The following is a 17,176-nucleotide window of genomic DNA, read 5'->3' on the forward strand; positions in this document are numbered from 1 at the left end:
TCAGGATACATAGCAAAACATATGGTAATTTGGAAAGTAGAGATTGGCCAGTTAGAGAAAAGGCATTTCTCCAAACCATGGGTTAAGAAGCTGAATTGCCATACGAATGAACGACAACACTCCAATGGCATTATGGAATTAGAATCAAACACATTTACGTAAGCAGCTTCCATTAGAAAGATTGGTTTGGATAACAAAATCTTTCAACAAGTCACAAATACAATGGGAAGTTAGATTTTGAGCAAAAAGCACAATTATGAACATGTTTAACATGACATTACTAATATTCTGGTATTATGTTTCCATGTATGGAGAAATTATACCATATAATACTGTTACACTAAAGCTCTCTAAGGTTACAATTATAATTAATAAATAGGTTAGTTAATTTACAGTAATTGCTATCCAGGCTTGGAGAACACTGCAGTCTGTGTTATTTTCATATCCCATTAAGCTTCTCTGTATAGGTTTACTTTGGAGTTTACGTGTACAATAATAGTTTATGGCAGGAAAATGGTCTCATAACGTGATAGTCCACACAAGAATTTGGTTTTGATATTTACTTAGGGATGTAATTTACTAAGCATGTACAATTTTAATTTCACAAGTTATTGAATCTTGCCATTTTGACACTCAAGTTTGCACAAAAATGTACCATATTTAAAAAGCAGTGTCTCACTTCTGCACAGTGTGCTTATCCTCCAATGCAAATAAAATTGGCCCTCTATTGGAGCTATATTATATAGTCTAGGCCTTCAAACTAATGATGGGGAGGGTCCTTAAGCACAAAGTTTAAAAAATGAGGCAATAATAAATAGTTTTTATTTAATGTTCACAACTAGTTAGCAAAGAGGCTCAAAAATCTCTTTGAAATAGGGTACATCAAAAAGTTTAGGAGCCTTTGGTATCCAATGGTATTTTAATTCACAAACTAATTAACAGCTACACAAGATGCTCAGCATTACTGGCCTCTAAATAGATTCCCCCAACTGCTTTAATATTTAATTCCAAGCCTGACGTTACTACCTGCATAGTATCATCATACTGGATTGGAAGAGATTCCATAAAGACAAAAACTTGGTAAAATATTTACATGTCAAAACTCAAATATGCAAAGAAAATACACATGACGGTTACATGGTTCCAGGCTGTAGAATGTATTCTAAAACACTGAAATGCTGTACCAATTAAATACAGTTTTGCTGAAATAATATATATTACAACTCTGTACATAGTCATACAAAAACACTACAAAGGGAAAATATATACAAAAAACTAATTCAGCAGCTCTTGAGCAAGTCTCAAGTTTTTCATTATTAAAATTAACAATTGGCCTTTCATCATCACATTTTTCCAAACAGGCTGACTCTTAAGTACCTACAATTTTGCACAACTCTATGTACACTGGATGGCTTTTGAAACAGTCTTTAGTCCATCAGATCATACCTTCACTGCATGGATGCAGTAAACCTTTCAACTATATATAATCCTGTGTATAAATTATTTTAACCAAATCATCCAATGAGATCTTTCATTATATACACAACATTGTTGCAAAATGTACCTTTACTTTGCATTCTTCAGCAAATGCATGCACACATACTCTCATAATCCATTACAACAGATTTTCTGTCTGCTCCCTACATTCTTGCAGTAATACTGTTTAAGCACTAAACTGCCAAAAGGCAAATCAGACTACAGGTGTTTCGACTTGTAACATGCAAAGCCTCAAGCCACAGGTCCAAGCTAGTAGTGGAACCGAGACCCATGTGAAGCTTAATCAGCAGTGGTAAACTTTGGAAGACAACAACCGCATAGAATAATCAGTTTTGTTTAAATGTGCTTATTAGACAATAGTAATAAGGAAGCATAATACAGAGTAACAAAAACACGGCACATTAATAAAATCAAAAAGGTGCCTACAGCCTAGAACTCAATTTTATGAAGGTCAAAATTAAAATTAAGATGTTCCTGACTCTAATCAAGATCTTTGGTAATTAAGGACCAATTTAGAGATCTTTGCGACTTGCATCCAAATCAGTTTAATAAAATACCTATTTACTGATTAAAATCTCAAATTACTTTGTAATGCAGGAGGTGATGTTCTCATAGCTGGTTAAGGGTATTTTACATAGGCTAGCCATATTTTAGTGTACTTTTGATGTGTTACCAGCAAATATACTTTATCTTTTTACAAAAGGCAAAATATTAAAGTTTTATTCTATCCCCTATATCACAGAGTAATATAAACAAAAAGCTGTACACAGTATAAAATGCTCCATTAAGAGGCCTATACAGTAACATGTAATAAGTGCAAATGTTGCAGTTCAGTTAGTCCAGGATTTCCTGTTCTGCTTCTTGGAGGATACAGTAACTCCTGATTTGTGAAGTGCTGTTCCTTCAGGTTTGGTGGATGGGGTCACCTGTGACCTCTGGAGATTGACACTTTTCCGCTTCTCATGACCTGTGGATGCCTGCCCTTCAGGTAGGGTGCTGTGCCGCTTCACTGTATTGGAGACCTGAATAAGCCGGTTTGGACGAACAAAAACACCACAATTTGGATTGCAGCGAAAGTATTCCTTTCCTTGAATGGTGCCTTGATGTTTCCCTACATGAGTTATAAATGCAAAAAAACAGCACTGAAACTATGCCCTCTTCTGAAAGATAGAGGGCAAAATATGACATATCAAACTTAAAGCCATGAGGAACTATGTGATTTGGACTTGACAATATCTACCTTGAGGAATGGATTGCTTCAAAAAAAAACTACAAAGGCTGTACAGATGGCCATAGAAGCCATATATAAAAGACTAGTTCATTTCCTCAAAAGTAATTACAAATAAGAACATAAGAAACAGGAGCAAGCCAATCAGCAGCTTGAGTGGGCTCCAACATTCAATATCCAATTAGCCTCGGCACCATTTCAGTGCTCTCTCCCAATATCTCTCGACTCCCTCATAGTTCAAATGTCAATTTCCACCTTGTATATTAATCCACCTCCACAACCCTCTTGGGTAGAGAATTCAGAAGATTCATGACCCTTAGAGAAGAAATTCCTCCTCTGGCTTGGATGGAAACCCTTATTCTGAAAGAATGCCCATAATTCTTGATACATGTTTCGATAAAATGACCTTTCATTCTTCTATAATCCCAAAAGCCCAACCTTTGCAAACTTTCTTTAATATTCTTTAATATTCTTTAATATACTGCACAGCCTCCCATACAAATATATCCTTACTTAAATATTGAGAGCAAAACTATGCTGAATTCCAGGTGCAGTCTCACCAGTGCCTTGCCAAGCTGTATCCAAATGTCCCTACTTTTATACTTCATGCCTCTTAAAATAAAGGCCAATATCTCATTTGCTGTCTTAATATTGTACCTACATGCTAATATTTGGTGTTCCATGTGCAAGGTTCCCCAAATCCCTTTATTACATTCTGAAATCTCATTCTTTTTAAATATTAAATTATTTTTTCATTCTTCCTTTCAAAGTGAAGAGGCCTCACATTTTTCCAGATTATATTCTATGTGCCAACTTTTTGCCCACTCACTTATCCCACCTACAACTCTTTGCAAGCTCTTTGTGTCCTTCTCAGACCTTGCTAACCCATCCCATCACTGCACCATCTGCAAGTTTGGGTACCGTACACTCAGTCCCCTCTTCGAAGTTACAATTGTAGATTATAAATAACTGAACTCTCAGCACGGATCCCTCTGACATTCCACCTGTTACTAACTGCCAATTTGACTAGATAAATAAGCGAAGAGATGGATCAGTAGATGAGCTGTGGTAGATATTTAAACAGTTCATAATGCTCAGCAGAAACTTCTCCCAACTTGAAAGAGCAATTCCATGAGAAGAAGAAGCCATGCTTGGTTAACAAAAGGGGTCAAGATAATGTTAAATCAAAAAGTAAGGCAAAGTAGCAAGGGCTGGTAGTGGAGGAGAGGACTGGGAATTTTTCAGGAATAGCAGCTAAAGACTGAAAAACTCATACGGAGAAAATTGATTTTGAGGTCAAACTTGTATGTAAAGTCAAAACAAACAGTAAAAGTTTTATGGATATTTAAAAAGGAAAAGAGTGTAAAGCAAGAGTAGGACCTCCAGAGAATGAAGATGTTGAATTAATATCAGGAAAAGGCAGATATACTAAACCAATGCTTTTGCATCAGCTTTCACAATGGAGGTAATTTAAAAATATCCCAATAATAACAGATGGGCTATTTTCAAATAGGATGGAAGATCTTGTAAAAAAAATCACAATCACAAGTGATGAGGTATTAGAAAAACTCATGACATTAAAAGCAGACAAGTTGTCGGAGTCCAATGGTTTGCAACCAAGGGCCTTAAAGGAAGTGGCTGCAAGATAGTGAAATGGATTAAGTTTTTCAAAAGATTTCCAAGAGGATATGTGTGGATGTTCAATGGGGTGTGGGGTAAGGCAAAAGACAGGAAACTACAAGCCAGTTAGTTTTAGCACCTTGCCAACAATAGACGTTGAGTCAATAATAGAAGAAGAAATAGCTAATTGCTTAGGAAAATGTAATCTAATCAAACCAAGTCATCATGGCTTCAAGAAAGGTGAATCCTGTTTGACAAATCTGCTAGAGTTCTTTGAGGCTGTAACGAGTACATAAAGGGGAATCAGTAGATGGTGTGTTTTTCAGGGTGGAAAGATGTAACCAGTGATCAGTTCTTGACCCTCAATTATTTACTGTTTATATTAATGACCTGGAGGAATCTGTAGAATGTAAGGTATTCATATTTGCTGATGGCATGAAAATAGATGGAAGGGCACTTTGCTAAAATGGTTTTATGAATCTGCAACAGATTATAGAGAAATTGAATGAGTGGATGAAACTTGGCAAATGGAGTTGAATGTGGGAAAGTGAGGTCATGTACTTCGACTAGAGGAATCAAAAGACAGATTATCTAATGTACCCAATCTCTTTGCTTTTGTATACTGGTGGCAGCTGTTAATGTGTGTTTTTATTTATTTGCCAGTTTACTTTCATATTGTATCTTTTTTAAAAATATTTTTAAATCATCCTTTATTGGCTTCTTAAAATTTCCCAATCCTCTGGCCTACCTCCAATCTTCCAACATTGTTTGCCTTTTCTGTAAATTTAATTCCATCTTTAACTTCCTTAGTCAGTCATGGACAGTGCATCCTTCTTGCAGAAAACAAATAGTATAAAATATTTCCTTAAATGTCAGCCACTGCTGATCCACAGTCTTATCCTTAAATCTATTTTCCCAGTTCACACTGGCAACTCTGTTTTCATGCCACTGTATGAGATTTTAAGTTAGGACACTAGTTTCAGACTCAAACTTTAAGAAAATGAACAAATGATTGTACATCCTTGTAATGTATTAAGTTACAATTCCTAATTGTTCAATACCTAACTGTAAGGATCGATTGGATTGTCCAAAAAAATGATTTAAATGGTCAGTGTTTTTGAGATGTATATTTGCTTAAGAGTTAGAAAGTAGAAAGGAGCAGTGAATGTTTTCTTTGCAAACTGGAAGGAAGTTGCCCCCAAGGGTTGGTGTTGCGACCATTTAATTTTTGTTTTACCATGATGGATCTGGATTTCTGTACAATTTCAAATTTTTCAGATATCATAAAACTTGGAAATATAATTAACACAGCAAGGAGGACAGGACAGAGGAACTGGCAAAATGGCAGTCTTGCATCAGTTGACATCACAGGAATAGTGGGCCATTCAGACCCTTGTTGGTTCTGTAATTCAATCCAATCACAATTGAGCAATATGATCATGTATCACAGTTTGTGAAATCAACCAATTACAGTGACAGTATGTTATTACTCACCAGCTGGAGTATCAAGCTCAACTCCAACCCAGACACCGGTGGAGAAATCCACTGCACCAACATATCGAATGGTTCCATTCTTGTTGCTTCCAACAGATGTACGTCCTCCCAGTATGATCCAGCTTGGTAGAGGCTCACACTGCTCTGCAGCATTACTATCTTCAATATCTGATAAATCTGAAAGGTTCCTCATACCAGAGTTATCTGGGCTGGTGGAGTGATCAGAGGCTTCTTCATGGTCAGCTTCTCCACAAAATAGTGGGTTCTCCACGGTGTTTGCTAACCTATTATCGAGAACAGTTGTCTGTGATTGGTTATGGGCATTGCTGCATGAATCTTCAGGAAGCTCAGAAATATCATTTGCACATTTTACTGCAGGATTTTGCCACTTTTCATCTAATTCTAGACTATCAACAGAAAGTCTATTCGAGTCATCAGAGGAACCTGTACTGTAAACCATGGGCTCATCTGGTAGCTCAAGGTCGTTCCTCGCCTCCTCTGCACCCTGAAAATCTGTAAAGTCCTGGCTGCTGAAAATTTCTACATTCACTATTGAATTGAAATCGTCAGCTCGTCTGTCTTCTAATATGCTTTCATGTGGATTTAATGCATATGTGCAGGATGATGAATCTGGTGCATACATATCTGGGAGGGTTCTATAAACAAGTATAGATTTAGACTCAATAAACTGCTGCAATACTGAGGTTTCTTTCAATAAGGCACTATTTTTTGGGAGGAATGTGCTCTCTTGCATATCATTAAAATCTCTACTTTGTTCCTGATTTCCATTTTCCTTCTCAGAAGAAAATTTTAAATCAGATTTACTCGTCTGCGAAATAGTATTCTGTAGCTCAGAGTCTCGTGACTGATTATTCATCTGGTCTGTGTTCTCCGTACCAGTGAATGCCACATCAGAGAGTGTTGCATTAGAAGCACTATGGGAGAAGTAACCACTAGTCATACTGCTGGTAGTTGGACTACGAGAAACTTCATTTTCAAGGCAGCGAGAACTCAGGAATTCTGGCTTAGAAGAAAACAAATCCCTGTTTTCAAGGCTTGCATTATATACATCAAAGTCCGCAAAATCTTCAGGAATGTATGGCTGGAAACCATGACAGTGTTGAGAAACACCTGTTTTCTTGCTGAGGTTCTCCACTTCATAATCCTCCTCTTCAGAATCCTATAGCAAGAACATTTGTAAAATGATCATATTTCTGCACTTCATCACAAAGTCAGAAAGTTAGTGTCATATTTAGGTAAGGAAGCATAGGAGATCAGAAGGGACACATGATCTCTGGCTGGATTATTTGAATTACAGAATTTCTCCAATTAAAAGCTATAACCAAATTATAATCTTGTTTATATTTCAGTAGATAATTCATCTACTTTCATTAATTTAAAGTTTGTTGAAGTATCCTGATTGCTGAAGTTCTGCTTTGCAATGTCAAATGTATAGACCTGAGTGGTCAACTTACAATACACAAATTTAATTTTGAGTTGAAAAATGGATGCACAAGGTCAAAGTGCAAATTATGCAATTTAAAAAAACTAGATAATATTTGGTATTTAATACAGCTCAATCTTAGAACATAGTAAAGACTGAGAATGATCTTTTATTTATATTTTGTGTGTCCTTGAGTTCAGTATTGTGATCACAAGATGCCTTGGAGCTTCCTAATATCATGAAACCTCACTCATAAGGATTTAGTAGCATGCAGTGGAAGGTTGCCAATGACTAGAATGGATCTCAAGTGTTTTTCTGACATATGCTTCTCCACCTTAAAGTGTGAAAGGTAAATAATTCATCAAGTTTAATATCACATGATGGTTGGCACTATTTTCTCCAAAGTCAATTGAAGGATACCTGCAGCTGTGAATGGCAAGATCTCAGCAACTGTTGTGGGAATTTAGTAATGACATTTTTCACCAAGGCAAGGATGAGATGGGATGGGGAAAAGAAAGAGCTTTGTTTGTAGGTGACTTAACATGTCTTTAGGACATCCAGAGCACTACAAAAAACAGTGGAGATCATTGTTGAGGGAAATATAGAAGGCAAAGTCTTGGAAATGAGAAATAAGACAAGTTATTTGTTGAGCTTCTCCTAATGACACATACTTTCAGAGAAATATTGATCAGGAATAAAAAGAACTTTGTCATTTTATTTCTGTTGTGCTGGTATCTACCCAAATTGATTGATGGAACATTACAGAAAGATACCTGAAGATCCCTCTCCACTTCCTCCAAGTTCTTTTATTTTAAAAAGTGAAGAAAAATAAAGGAACAATAATAAAAGAGACAATGATAGTTGTGCTCTTCCATGCAATGTACTCAAAATAAAAGGACATTGTAAAATGAAGATCTAAAAAGCACCCCATGCAATGTTTTCAAAATTTTGTCAAAATCACATACTTGGGACTAGATGTTGAGGAAAAGGGTGGAAGTTGTGGCTTTTGGCCATTGCATATCAATGCTTTAGCAGTCCAAATGTGAAAGATGAGCAGAAAACAAAAAATTGCTCTGGAGACTTCCCTATTAAATAATTGAATAGATAATCTTAAAATAATAACCAAATTCTATCAAAAAGCGTGGCATATCAATTTCATCAAATTTCTCCATATTTTCTCAAACAGATCTTATTTAACAAGTGCCGTGTCATATCCATTTTAAATCTTGATGAATTACTCCCAATACAATTTCAGAATCGTGTAGTGATGTGATTAGATTAAATCCATAGATGAGACTTTATTTAATGATGTAAAATGCAAATCATACTCTGAATGTTGCTAGAATTACAGAGCTAAGCAAGCTGAGAAAAAGCCTAAAATAATTAACTTTCCTATTATTAATAACTCTCCACATGTAAATATTTATTCTTTACATAGTATAAAAATTGAAAACCTATCCACACAATGTCCCAAAGTAAGAGCAGCTAGATTTAAAAAAAAGTTTTCACATGAATTCTGGACATCAATTAGGGATGATTAGAAAACTCCAAAAATTCAAACCATGGCCACAGGTTTTTCTTTTGAAAAGAAAGTTATCAGTATTGGCAAGGCAGTAGATTCATGAGCAGAAGTGTTTGTGAGGAAGAGATAAAGCGTGTACATTTTGACATGACCTAAATATGCCTATGCAGACTAGAAAAAAATAGTCTCTCTCTGCAAAGTCCTCAGTCTTGATCAAACTGTTTTCAAGAGTTTATTTTCAACTATACTAAAATCACGAGGGAAGGTTTCCACTGTTAGCTACTTGGTGAAATTATAAATAGATGCATTGAGAATGTTTTGATAATTTCATCATCAAACTGATCAGTGAAAGTATTCCATTCATGTGATTAAGGCCTGCGGCATCCACAGTAACTTGGTAGACTGGATTCAAAATCGACTTAGCCACAGAAGACAGAGTGGTAGAGGGGTGTTATTCTGACGGGAGATCTGTGGCCAGTGGTGTTCTGCAAGGATCACTGCTTGGGCATGTTGTTTGTGATATATACAAATGACTTGGACAAAAATGTAGGTGGGTTGATTAGCAAGTTTGCAGATGACACAAAAATTGGCAGAGTTGTGGGTAGTGAGGAAGGTTGTCAAAGGATACAGCAGAATATGGATCAGTTGGAAATATGGGCAGAGAAATGGCAGATGGAGTTTAATCTGGACAAGTGTGAGATGTTGCACTTTTGGGAGGTCAAATGTAAGAGGAAAGTATACAGTAAATGACAGGACCCTTAGGAACATTAATGTACAGAGGAATCTTGGAGTGCAAGTTCATAGCACCCAGAAATTGGCAACATAAATGGATAAGGTGATAAAGGCAGCATATGGCATTGGTTGGGGTGCTGAGCATAAAAGTCAGCTCATCATGTTGCAGCTGGATAATACTTTAGTCAGGCCACATTTCAAGTATTGTTGCAGTTCTGGTCACCACACTACAGGAAGTATGTGGAAGCTTTGGAGAGGGTGTAGAAGGATGTTGCCTGAATTGGAGAGCATTAGCTATAAAGGGGAGGTCAGACAAATTTGGATTATTTTCTCTGGAGCTTTGGAGGCTGAAGGGCGACCTGATAGAAGCTTATAAAATTATGAGAGGCATAGATGGGGTAATAGTCAAGACCTTTTTCCCCCAGGGAAGAAATAACAAATACCAGAGAGTAGATATGTCAAACACCAGAGGGCACACTTTTAAGGTGGGGGGGGGGGGGTGAGTTTAAAGGTGACGTGAGGGGCAAGTTTTTTTATGCAGAGTGTGGTAGGTGCCTGGAATGCATTACCAAGGGCAGTAGTTGAAGCAGACAGTTCGGTGGAGTTTAAGAGGCTTTTAGACAGACATGAATATGAAGGGAATGGAGGGATATGGATGATACACAGGAGGAAGACATTTTAGTATAAATTGGCATCAAGATTGGCACAACATCGTTGGCCGAATGGCCTGTCCGGTGCTGTACTGTTCTATGTTCAGAGAGTATAGCTTTAAGGTGAGAGGGGGAAAGGGGGAAAGATTGATGGAGATTTATAAGGCAGCTCTTTTTTAAACACAGAGAGTGGTAGGTGGTTGGAACATGCTAGGGGAAATTGAGGAGGCAGATTTGATATAACATTTAAGAGGCATTTAGACATGCATATGAACAGGCAGGGAATGGAAGGATATAGACCATATGCAGGCAGAGTGGATTAATTTAGCATCTTTATCAGCACAGACATTGTGGGCCAAAGGGCCTTTTCCTGTGCTGTACTATCTATGTTCTAAAACTATTTTGATTTGTGCACTGTAACTGTTAGTCAACCAAAACTCAGATTCTGTGATCTTCAGTGCAAAAACTGCATGCCCCAAATGCTCGTCCTTAAAGTCTACGATAGGGTTATTGAAAGATTTAAGCCTTTAGCTTCCACCTAGGTCTTTACGTCTGAACCAGGAAATAGTTTGACTTTGTCTCAGCTGTAGCACTTTAAAATCAACAAATCATGCTGGGAGATTTTTAGTCATTTGATTATATTTTTGTAATTAAAGTCAATTTTCAATTTAGCATTTGTAGATTAACAAATAGTTTTAAAATCCAGAAAGAGTTCCATTATTCAAAAGACTATTCTGGGAAGAGAAAATGTACTGAGTAAGAACGAAAGTATTAGCACAGTATACCTCCAGGAAAAAACACTAGTGGGGAGGCAACTAATCAATTTTCATTGGTGCCAACAACTAGTTCCTATAAACAGATGAAATAAATCATATTTATAAAATTCACATCAAATATTCACTGCAAATTTCACAATCATCCAAGAGTAGGTTCTTGGGACATGCATGCTAAAACTTCTTGAAGCTATACGTCTAAATGAGAATTCATAATATTCCAATGTGTTTGGGGTTTAATATGACCATAACAGATTAAAACTTATCAAAATAGTTATGCCATTACGATTCAAAGAAAGTGGTTGCCAATTTAAATAGCAAGATGACCTGTACTGTTACTTATCATTACTGATTACTTGTGCAGTAAATATGGTACAAAATATTAACAAAGAATGCAGAACATAAATTAAAAATCCAGCATAACGTTGACCCAATTGGGCCAAACAAGAGACCACAAGTTAGAAGAGGGTGTGCACAAATTTTATTGCACTTTGATTGGACTGTAGCTTGAATACTGTAACGAGTTCCTGTTGCTTTAACAAATTTACATGCTGGACGTAGTGCAGACAGAATACTCCTCAGTATCTGAAGACTAAGCTACAAGGAAGTAATGGATAAATATCTTTCAATTCTGGAAAATTTAGCTGTCATATTTAATATTTTTAGTAATATACTTGAGGGAAAGGAAAATGTAGGTCCAATTGGAACCATCAATTGATTTGTAGAGATAGGACAGAAGAAAAAGGTTCAAATCAACTAAAGGCAAATTTAAGAGACATCAGGAAATGCATCTTCATACAGAATGATCACTTTCTGAAATAGACATAATGTTGTTGGTGATAGATGTATAATTATTAGAAACAGAACTGGATTTTGCAGAAGACATTAAGGCCATCAAATTGTCTTTCTCACCCATAATTAGTGACGTTTACAAATTTGTACAAGACACAATTTTACCTAATGAATGATACAGCAGGCAAAATAAGTCAATTATTAATTCGACTGAAACCAAGGAGGATGTAGAAATGATAATCTGTTCTTGAACACAAATTAAACTTGGTCTGAATAGAACAATTGTTTCTGAAAATTTTAAATAATTAAAGTATTGGGATGGAGAAAAATACATCCTTTTATAATTAGAACAGTTCAAAAGAACCTGAAACAAAAAAAATGAACAAAGCTGTTTTACTTTCTCAGTCAAAAATAAAGGCATACATTTGTGAGCTGCTGAAGGGAGAAGAATGTCCAGTGAAGCTTTAAGTGAAGTTAAAATGTAATATGGTTGCAAAACCATTGTTCATTAAGGTACTGCATATTTACTTCTTTTTTTTTTGTTAAGAAAATGATTTTGTATTAAAACTTTTAAATGGCAATTTTCCATTATTTAGTTTCACTCTAATTAGTTTGACAAATGTAGACATAATATTTCATGTTCTGTTTTTATGTCACGGCATCTAAATTAAGTAACAAAGTTATTCAAACAAATGTATTTAGCTTTAAATCACATTCAAATGGAAAATGAGATCGGATTCTAGATCTAAACCACAGAAGAATAAAGCATGATTTTCAAATAGTACAAGACACGTTATGCTTGTGTCTCAGTTAGTCCATAATTCAAGAATGTTAATTACCTATTTTGCCAACATTTGGAAGTAAGCAAATAACAATCCTGAACTCATCTGTAGAGCAGAAAGAAAGGCATGGCTGCATTCGTAAATGCTTCAACCATAATCCTTGTGAAAGGACCTTAATCCCACCACCAAGTATTATGACATTAAAAAAAACCAAAACTTACAAACGTGTCCTCATTTTCGTTATTGTTTTCTACTGACATGCTGTTGGCACTGCTTCCTGCGGGCACAACACTGCCACTGCTATGTAACAGCATGTTTTTATCCTGAGGGGGAGACATGCTCTGCAATGGTCGAGACATACAATGGCACATTGTCACACCACAAATGACAGTTCATTAATCAGACCACAAACATGCAGTTAGTTTATCAACAAACATCAATATTCTACACAAGCAATGGTGGATTGCACTTCATGTACGAAAATAACTTGTACATCTTCATTGTTTTTAAACTGAAACCTGCTGTACATAAAACAGTGTTGCAATTTGTCATTATTCATGCAAAATTGGCATAGGTACTTTGTGCACCACAGGGAAGCTCATTCTCCATGCTATTGAAAAATGATAATTATTTTTACATGCTCTTGGAGCTTTTCTTTTATATAGAACTGGTGCATGCACAGCTTTAGGTTAAAATGAGTTTTAAACCTTCCCTGCTTAGCTCTCATGCAGGTTATTCAATTCAGTTACTTGAGCCCTACTCATATAAAAGGAATTTTGCACTGAACCCAAATAAGTGTATGCTATTGAGCAGCCACAACATGAATCTTTTATTGAACACACAAAATGCAGGAGGAACTCTGCAGATGCTGGAATCTGGAGCAACACACACAAAATGCTGGATGAACTTAGCAGGTCAGACAGCATCTATGGAGGGAAATAAACAGTCGATGTTTCGGGTCGAGACCGGAAAGGAAGAGGGCAGAAGCCGGAATAAAAAGGGGAAGGGGGAGGAGCACAAGCTGGCAGGTGATAGGCGAGTCCAGGTGAGAGGGGGAAGGTAAGTGGGTGGGGGAGGGGGAATGAAAGGGAGTGATTCCACCTCTCACCTGAACATCTATTCCCCACCTCCTTCCCTTTGATCCATGGTCTACTGTCCTCTCCTACCAGATTCCTTCTTCTTCAGCCCTTTGCCTCTTCTATCACCTCTCAGCTTCTTACATCACTCCCTTTCATCCCCCCTCCCCCACCCACCTACTACTAGGGGCAATTTACAGTAGCTATTTATGCTACTAGCAAGTCTTTATGATGTGCGAGCAGAGCACCCAGCAGAAACCCACATGATCAGGGGAAGAATATGCAAAGTCACGCAAATGGCACCCAAGATCAGGATCAAATCTGGGCCATGAGAGCCAGGAGGCTGCGGCACTAACTGCTGTGCAACCATGCTGCCCCAAGATTATTATTAAGTGAAAACTCTCCCATCTATCTTTTGAAATTCAGGTTGTTAAGCCTTAATTTTTATAGTTACCAGCAAATAAAATATACAGAGAACATCACATGGCAGAGGACAAAAATCTGTCCAAAATAAATGTGTCTTTACCAATTCCCTTGCTTAAGTATTCATGGAAATAAATTATATTAGTTCTTGACCTAAAATAAATTGTTCATTGTAGGAAAGTTATAAAGAAATTGTCAGTACCAAAATGATTTTCATGGGTTCATCTATTCAATGTTTAAACCCTTCTAAGACATTACCTTCTAACATAGTATAGCTCTTCATTTAAGTGTGTAATATTCAAGTCTCACCACATTAAAAGGAAGCTAAAAGTATAAAGACTCTGCATGGTTGCCTTGGCTTTCATTATTTAGTTTAAATAGTATGATTTACCTCGTGTGCGAGAAGAGGTTTAGTTTCTAAAGGTTGTTTGTCTTTTCGTTCTTCTCGTACAGGCAGAAGTGATTTCAGAAATTTTGGTGGCTGAGCAGAAAATGCTTTTAGTGGACTACCCAGTGAATGGTGACTCTCCGTTGCAGTACCTAAAAGTGAAATAAATGAAAGGAAATAACTTTTACAGAATAATATAGAATAATAATTCTTGATCAGAATGACACAGATGCAATACTGATTAAATACCAAATGCAGCAATACCAAATGCAACAAACATTAATATCCAGTTCAGTAAAAAGTGATTTCCTTTAAAGTTTAAAGAGCCCATTTGTGATATGAGAGATAAGCTTCCCTTCAAATACCACGAACATTACCTCTCACGTGCAATGGTTGCTGAGTTAAGATGGTGACATCGCCAAGGTTTTTGGGGGGGGGGGGGGGGTGGTAGGGAAAGATGGGTAAGAAACAAACAATGGAGAGGGGGAAGAAAGCTATCTACTTTCCCTCTCTCGAGTGTAGATGTTTTGTGGGGCTGGTTCAGGTTTGAGGCTGTGGAGTAATTTGCAAACAGATGTTGAGACACAGCTTAAATGGAAACCATGAGGGCAGAAAGCACTGGAGTCATCAACCAATGGCACGATGTGAATACAGCATGGGTATTCAACTTTTGGATGAGCTCAAAGTAATGGACAATTTGATGGAGTGAGGCCAGGAGGAGTGGTTTGGAATAAACAGGTCAAGGTTAAACAAAAGACAAGAATGGGGATTGCGGCAGCAAATGAAGCGAGATGGGTCAGAGTTGCAGCAACATCACCAAGGTGGAAATGAGTGATGGCAATGTGTGATTTGAAGCTGAAGTCAGTTATCATTCAATTTTTGTACATCAACAAGACCACCTGTTTGTCCTTTAATGAAACTATGAGTTCGATTTTTTGTTGACATCTATAATTACCTCCAGTGTCTTTCATCCTACGTGGTGAATCTTTAAGCAAGGTACTATACCAGGAACAGTCCTGCGAATTCAATGAGCAGTCAGAAATATCTTGATGACTTTCTGAACGACCCTAGAATCATTTGGAGGAAATACAGTGTTTACAACATTAATTCATTAATTACATTAAGTTTGTGTGTCAGAATAGCTCGCAAATTAATATCATGTGCTGATCTGCTTGTTTGGAGGACAAGAAAAACAGGTGATTTTTCAAATATACTAATCATACAAAGTGTCATTTTGGGCCATCACAAAAAAACATAGGTTAAAGCTTAGCCTGGAGTGAGAAAAGAAATTAATGCTCCTTTGGGATATAGAACTCAATACACCACAGCTTTGTCAAGATGGCAGGCAGTTTGTTGAGACTTTTTGAAGCACTTTTAACAATGAATGCTACCTAGCTGACAATCTGACTCAGATTAGATAGTTTACACATTATTGGGACAAACTTCGTATTTAATCAACTAAATTAAGAATAATATTGGACAAGAAAGTAAGAAATTATAATCAAAATACAAATCCAGTTAATTTAGCCACTAGTCTGCACTGGAATAAATTATTGAAAGGTCATGGGTTGGGGGTGAAGATTTAGGGAAGGACACTGTAGGAATGGCATCATGTTAATTTTATTTTGAGCTACATTTGAGTTTATTGCAGTGACAACCACAAACAACTATGAATAGAGCTCAGGAGGTTCTGAACAAATTAAATTAAAAGATTCAAACATGGCCAGCACCATAACATGTATGGATGTACACACTACATATGGCCCTTGGTGTTAATTTTGTATTATCAGCATGTGTGATCCACACAGCTCACTAAGAGGGGCTACCATAATAGCTTATAATGCTTCAATCATCACTGCATCTTAAAGGCCTTCAGTATTTTTTATCTTCATTGCCCTTATCAAAGAGGCTATTCCAGATAATGAATGCATTATGTCAGCAAGTCCTTTCTAACATAAAATCCTCATCGAAATGAGTAGAAAAGGTTCAAGGAACAGGAAATTCTATTGCTGGTACTAGTTATTACAGTCCTGGAATTTTATCAACTGATAAATTAAGTGGCTACAGTATTGATTTTTGATTTGTCAGCCAGGCAAGCCCTGGATATACTATCCCCTTGTTCAATGGTTATACCCGACCAATGATCTCAGGGAATAATCTCTGGTGAGGACTAATATCTGTAAGGAGCATGGGTTGGGAAATTGCAGATCAACAGTACCTGATATTCAATTCAATGAGAATGGAAAAGAAGATTAACATCCACTGTGCTTACAAGATATTTTAAAGGATGATTCTGTGGAGAAAGCACCTCCATCCACCTGTGACATCGGCCACTTCAAGGCTTCTATTATTTGTGATTTCCCCCCATAATAAGTTCTATATGTACTTATTATTCTTCTATAAAGTTTAACAGCTTATTGGTTACACACCTTGGATTCATCCTCTTCATATCCAGAGATATCTGTTCGACTATTGGATACCTGGAGAAACCAGAGATAAAACACAACAGGTGAATCAGAGATTTTCAAATAACTGCTTTGATTCCAGATTGTGAAGCTCAAACAGCACTCTTAAAGCATGGCTGCGAATTTTAGACATTATTTTTCATCACACTTTCAACACGGTCACTCATTATGGCAAGCAGGTTAAAACTAAATTCTTTAATAAACTTAGCAGGCGTGGACGCAAGATGAATATAAGCACAGTAGAAACAATGCAGTTTATGCAAGAAAGCCTTCAACTGAGCACAGAGGTT

General features: G+C 36.8%; 1 protein-coding gene across 8 annotated transcripts in view; it reads right to left on the reverse strand.

The window, feature by feature from the left end:
• Positions 1 to 572: 572 nt before the first annotated feature.
• kif13a (kinesin family member 13A) overlaps positions 573 to 17,176 on the reverse strand; it is a 188,081-nt gene continuing 171,477 nt past the window's right edge. For 3 of the 8 annotated variants that reach the window (XM_052017037.1, XM_052017036.1, XM_052017040.1), the window contains 6 exons: positions 16,851 to 16,901; positions 15,377 to 15,488; positions 14,425 to 14,573; positions 12,756 to 12,875; positions 5,840 to 7,019; positions 573 to 2,608 (listed from right to left, as the gene is read on the reverse strand). In XM_052017037.1, coding sequence (XP_051872997.1) covers positions 2,328 to 2,608; positions 5,840 to 7,019; positions 12,756 to 12,875; positions 14,425 to 14,573; positions 15,377 to 15,488; positions 16,851 to 16,901 — 1,893 coding nt within the window. In that variant the 3' untranslated portion in view covers positions 573 to 2,327. Of the gene's footprint in view, positions 2,609 to 5,839; positions 7,020 to 10,972; positions 11,037 to 12,755; positions 12,876 to 14,424; positions 14,574 to 15,376; positions 15,489 to 16,850; positions 16,902 to 17,176 lie in introns of those variants that run through there. The other 5 variants (XM_052017039.1, XM_052017038.1, XM_052017041.1 and 2 more) reach the window with 4 other exon arrangements.

Source organism: Pristis pectinata, chromosome 5 (genome assembly GCF_009764475.1).
Source record: "Pristis pectinata isolate sPriPec2 chromosome 5, sPriPec2.1.pri, whole genome shotgun sequence".
Taxonomy (NCBI): domain Eukaryota; kingdom Metazoa; phylum Chordata; class Chondrichthyes; order Rhinopristiformes; family Pristidae; genus Pristis; species Pristis pectinata.